This window comes from Ammodytes marinus (genome assembly GCF_949987685.1).
Source record: "Ammodytes marinus genome assembly, chromosome: 5".
NCBI lineage: Eukaryota > Metazoa > Chordata > Actinopteri > Uranoscopiformes > Ammodytidae > Ammodytes > Ammodytes marinus.
Genome location: NC_137234.1, coordinates 22,880,850 through 22,886,864, shown reverse-complemented (window position 1 = coordinate 22,886,864; position 6,015 = coordinate 22,880,850). Strand labels below are relative to the sequence as shown.

The 6,015-nt window shown below is 43.5% G+C and overlaps 1 protein-coding gene across 1 annotated transcript; it reads left to right on the top strand.

The window, feature by feature from the left end:
- Positions 1-46: 46 nt before the first annotated feature.
- Positions 47-2,489, top strand: LOC307250562 (kelch repeat and BTB domain-containing protein 13; the record flags this gene model as incomplete). The annotated part of the gene is made up of 8 exons (XM_080027679.1): positions 47-310; positions 408-596; positions 694-881; positions 965-1,316; positions 1,459-1,604; positions 1,697-1,851; positions 2,037-2,194; positions 2,307-2,489. The coding sequence occupies 8 exons, from the start codon at positions 47-49 to the stop codon at positions 2,487-2,489; spliced, it is 1,635 nt and encodes a 544-aa protein (XP_079883805.1).
- Positions 2,490-6,015: the final 3,526 nt, after the last annotated feature.

The following is a 6,015-nucleotide window of genomic DNA, read 5'->3' as shown; positions in this document are numbered from 1 at the left end:
ACATACAGGGCTAAACTTAGATCCAAAGAAGAACACTGTCAGTGAGATGAATCCTCTCATGCAAAGATTGTTGATGCTCTTTGAGTGGTTAACCTTATGGCTGCAACACGGTCTTACAAGACTCTGGGCCTGGGGAACTTGTCCAGCAGTCAACAACTGGATAGCACCCAACGGTATCACAAATAGAGAATCGAGCACACATAAAACACACTCAGAGGAGTGGAAAACCAACGAGGCCCTCTGCACGTATCACCTCGGAGATGGAGATGAAACCATGGTGACAGTCCTAACCAGCACACATGCATTCCATGTGAGTAATAAAAACACAATCATTCCAGCCTTACGGGTTAATCAAAGGCTAACTGGAGGCCGCGGAATTATTGGTTTAATGATCAATTTTTTTAAAGGTTGACCTAAGGAGCCTCTCGGACTGCAGCGAGTACTTCAGAGCCTTGTCCCAGTCCAGAATGAGGGAGACCTCAGAGAGCCTCATCCACTTGGACCACGTGTCCTCCTCTGTCTTCTACAATCTCCTTGAGTTCCACTTCAAAAAGCAGTTTACAGTCCCTCGGGATGAGTTGGGCACACACATCCAGGTATACAGACTTTATATCTCCATGTCTTATGTATCCGCATGACCGCATCTAATTATTTTCCTTGGCTAATTCACCCATCCCCTCTCTGCCTCTGGAGGTCAGCAGCTATCTCCTTGATGAGGCCTTCCTCTCAAAGTGCCTGTCTGTCCTCCTGTCAGATGAACTCAGCCCAGGGAACTGTCTGTCCTTCCTGGCTCTTGCTCAGGAGATCTGCAGTGTGGAGCTGAAGATGACAGTGTTCACCTACCTGAGCAGAAACCTGCTGGAGCTACCTCACCTCATCAAGTATGCATCCGTTATAACGGTATAATCATCTTTGATACAATTGACAGAGTTTGCTGCACTGTAACCAATTTCCTATACCTCAGGTGTCTGGACAGTGAAGAGAGGGACAAAGTGGTCCACCTGAGGACACAAGGGGAGCGTGGTCTCTGCAGCCTCAGGAAAGAGAACCTGTGCTCCTGGAAGGACCCGGAAACAGAACGCGCCCGTCACCTCTTCACCTTCAAGGGCTCAGAGGACAGCGGAGATTGGTGTCCGGTTACAGAGCTTCCCTTCACATCTGATAAGTGGTGCTTTACTACAGTGGTCCTGCATAACTACCTGTACATCATAGGAGGCTACCGACAGCGTGTGAAGAGAGGCTGGGAGTTCAAAATGGCCTCCTCTAGGTATAATCCCTTGACTCGCACGTGGGCCGTCACAGCACCTCTGATAAAGGTGAGACAGTCTTTGTTTGAAGCTTTTTAATCAAGCTGATGACATGTCCGCCTACCCGACAAATAAAACCTCTCTTAGCCTGGGCTCCCTCAGGCATTTATATAACACTGATCAAAACTATCCCCCTCTGTTGCGTCCACAGCACCGAAGACACTTCAGTGCCGTGGCCTGTGAAGGCTGCATTTATGCTGTGGGAGGCTGGTACCTGGACTCGCTAGTGGCTCCGGACTCCTGCACTGCTCTCTATACAGCTGTGGAACGCTATGATCCATGGGAGGACAAATGGAGGTTTGTCACTGTCTTTCAATGGGCTATGTTTCGGGGGATTGTATTGAGACATTGTCTAATCTTGATGTACGCAAATATGATTTCTGCCTTAGGTTTGTCTCCTCACTGCCGCTCACTGGCTTCCAGTTCACCATGTCCTTGTCCCATGACGTGCCCCTGACTACTAGCCTTGGACACTGTGTCTACGTGTTGGGTAACATCCAGAGAACTGGAGAAAAACTGCTGCTGCAATACGACACAAGGCAAGGTAAGGCAGAACATCACAGTTCTGTTTTTTCTTTTTTGAAAAGGCTAGACATTTTACACTATTTCCCAATACTCTTATGTGGATGTATGACAAATGGTCTTCTGTATTCTCTCTCTCTCTCTCTCTCTCTCTCTCTCTCTCTCTCTCTCTCTCTCTCTCTCTCTCTCTCTCTCTCTCTCTATTAGACTCATGGTGTGAACTGCTTCCCACCCTTACCAGAGCAGATGCAGACCTCCCTGCTCTTTTCTTCCTGGGTGCCACTGACAGGCTGCACGTGATTGGTGGGAACAACTCGGAGAACGTGGTGACATCATTCTGTGTGATGTCACAGAGATGGGGACAGGTAGGTCTCCGTCCCCACAGGACGTTGGTAAAACCTATAATAATCTAGAGATAGCTGAGCGAGATCCTTGATATTTGAAGTCCAAATCTGTTTCGTCCTTTCTAATTTTTAGGTAGACAGGGCTGAGAAAGTGGCATTTGCGGGACAGGGGACAGTTGATGGTGACCAGGTCCTGATGCCATGTATAGAGCACAACACTGTGGCAAGGATGGACCTCCGAACTCTCTCTCTTAGAACTCTTCCTCCTCTACCCATCTCCACCTACTATGAAGCTGTTTTTTATCTTCACTTTTAATGTTCCAGTGAGCTTATTTGCTATACTGTGTACACATTTTGTGATTTTTATTAGTGACCGGATGTTATGCGGCTGAAATCTTTTTCGAGCGTAAGGAGATAAACTCCCTGGGTGGATCATCAATGGTGCATTACAGCTCTCTTATGTTTCAAATCTCAGTCTATAAGTGTGTTGCTAAGGGCAGACTACAATTAAACTTATAACTAGATCACTATGACTCATTCTATGTTTTACGACAAAAGGACTTGGGGCTGTATATAGTACATAGTATATTGTAGTTACCACTATTCTCCCTTGTGTATGAGATACAAAATCTCAATGCGAGTCTTATTGTTTAATAAAGGTTATTGATAAATAAGGATATGTATAAAGGATGTCATCAAATGTATACATGTATTGGTATGTTTATTAATTTGTTGCTGTTTTCTATTAAAGACATTTCTCTTTACTTTGTTGCATTGTTACATCTTCTCTTGACATTAGGTCCCATGTTCTAACCCCTTTCTCAAGGCAGTCATGACACTTGGATCTGCCTTGATGACCACTAGTGTTATTATTTTCAGACTCCATTTTTCCTACTATTACTCTCACAGTTTAAATAGCACTTGCATTCTCAGTCCTCGAAAAAGATGGAATGGAATGCCACATTGCTCTCATTGACAGCACTGCAGCATATTCTGTTACATAGCAGCGATGTCAAGGTACACACGGCTGGGCTTTGTCTATGTTTGGTGTCTTGTTACAAAAAGGAGCATGGCATGGGTGAGGGAGGTGAGAGAGAAAGAGGGAGAGAGAGTGGTGTTTGGGTAAGGGAAGAGAGAGAGAGAGAGTGGTGTTTGGGAAGGGGAAAAGACAGAGAGAGAGAGAGGGGGTTGGAAAGCTCTGATCTCACTACCTGAGGAAAGCCACGTCAAGGACACTGGAGTCACACAGAGCATACACGCCTGAGTAAAGAGGAATTTCACTGCCTCACGAACCAAAGTCACAGCTCTGCTCTGCCTGAAACAGACTCTGGTCTGACAAAGGTAAAGTATGGGTCTGCCTTTTGTCTGTAATCCTTGTTCATTTCTGCATTTAGTTATGTGAGCTGCAGAGGTTTTCATGGTTGATTATTGTACAGTTAACTCCATGTTTAAATGACATACACTGAACAAGTTACGGTATTGATACTATGTATTTGAGCGTATTTTCATGTGATAAGACATCAATGTAAACAAAGAAAAGAAAAAAAATAAACTTTCGAAAGTTGTGGTTAATCATTGGAGATGACAATGACACAGTCGAGCTGAAAATGACATTGTTGCTCATTGTCCATTTGTTCAGTAAAACGAATGCTGACCTTCAGGATTGTCTAACACGTTCCCACTGTGTTGTGAAATATCAAAGGGTTTAGCTCTCTTATGTTGGTTGTACTCTGTGTTTATATTGTCATGCCCATCTGGGGCCTGCACATGCTCAGCCGGTGCACTGCTATATCTGGCCGTTGAACTTTGTCCCACTTGGTGACTGCTAAGTCATATGACATGGAAAAAGAAACCCTAAACCACCCAGTCACACAGGCCATTACAGCAAACTCAAAATATTTTTGTTTAGGATTTCACAAGGCCAATTGCAATTAAAACAAAGCTATTGAACCCATAACGTTTACAATATTTATATTATATAGTATTAATATTATATCTTATATAAAAATAATATAAATATATTTGTTTTCATGCTGACATTTGTGAAACCCATATCAGTGGCCTTCCCTATCACATTATGAGCAAACACTAAAGACAAACAGTGAAAATCAATTAATGTGCTAACTTTGATTTAGATTTGTTACTGTTTTGAAATGTTATAATTATCACATTTACAAAAATGGGAAAGGATTTGGTGCATGACTTTTTATTGCAGCGTAGTTCTTCTCATGGGAAACCAATAGACCCCTTATCAGTCTACGTCACACAGCGTCACTCCCCGCTCAACTGCGCATGTCATTTGCAGAAAGAGACAAGAGCGACACGAGCCACAATCATGTATTGTTGTGCTGTTGGATGCACAACCCGTTTATTTTTAGTTTGAATGGTGATAAAGCTAGTAAATGCCCAAATGCACCGCTGTATAATTACATAGCCTAAATGAGTTGTGAAATGTTTACAATAAGGACAGTGACCGGAGACGAGGCTATAGCAATGGAAAGCAATGGAGGCTTATTTACAATGACCCAGACGTTACATCTCCGTCCTCTTCCCTTGTGTTTGACTCTATGGTTTGACTAGGCAGTAGGGGTTTTCACGTGTACACGTGTAGCCTAAATTTAGTAGGCTAAATCATACCATTTAGGAAAAATCAATAAACGAAAACCGAGTGGGGTCGACATGTGCTAGCCTACTGTAGGCTACTTAAGCAGATAACAACACATTATTGTGTTTGGTTATACTATTTATTCATTTAACTATTTAACTGCTCCACCATAAGTTTCACTTTCCTTTTCATCTCCGTCTCAAACAGCTGGTCTGATAAGCTGGTCGGCTCGTGAGCCCAACGGCCCGAAAGCAGGAGTCAGTCTAAAAACAGATGATCACGGCTAGTTATGATCACTTTTAAATCAAAAAGCTAAATTACGAAATAAAGGCATCTCTGCCTCTCTCTGTCTATCTGTCTGCCGGTCTTTACTGTCACTCTCCAACAGCAGTCCGGCAGGGTTCTCAACTTTTGGAAATTGTTTAGAGTGAGACAGAAGCGGATTTCCCATGCGAGCGCGCGAAGCCCGCGAGTGAAATTTTATTGTGTGTTTTTAACACAAGTTCAGTTCAGTATAATTTATTTGTTTTAGGTAAAATATAGCCTATTGTTGTAATTTTATGATGAAAGTATAACTGGATTAATACCAAATGCCAGACTAGTGAGATGGGTGTTGGGCCTAGGGTAGTTGTTCGGGGTAGTTATTTCAGTAAAACTCTTAGTTCAGTTCAGCAAATATGGATACTGGATATTACTGATGCTCGCTGTTGTAGCTTCGAGTGGCAGATTTTGAGGCCTTCAGGATAGGGGTTTTCTGGCTCCCACTTGAAGCACTGTGGCTCCACACCAGCCATTTTGACCATCATAATGGACGACAATGTTGCTTCTAGGGCTAGTCTGTTTCTGGTGCTGGTCTTGTTAAGACCAACCATGGAGAAGACTATTTCGGCGTCCGCATTTGAATGTGGGAGCACTAAAACCAACTTGGCCCCTCAACTAGTAGGTGAAAAATAGAAAAGCAAGACCCATATAACATGGGTCTGCAGACCAATCTTCTGAAATGTTTTTACAGTTGCAGAGTTTAAGAGTCTGGGCCTATTATCTCATAATCCATCTATGAACCAACTAGTTTCCACAATCTTTTTTTTATTTTTGCGGGGAGCATGCACAAGCATTATTCATAGAAAAAAAAAATGTGGGGGGCCCCACACAGGGTCTTGAAACGGGCCTCGAGATCGTTAAGACCGCCCCTGCACGCTTGTCGTGCCGCCTGACGAAATGCTGCGGCTTCTCTCTG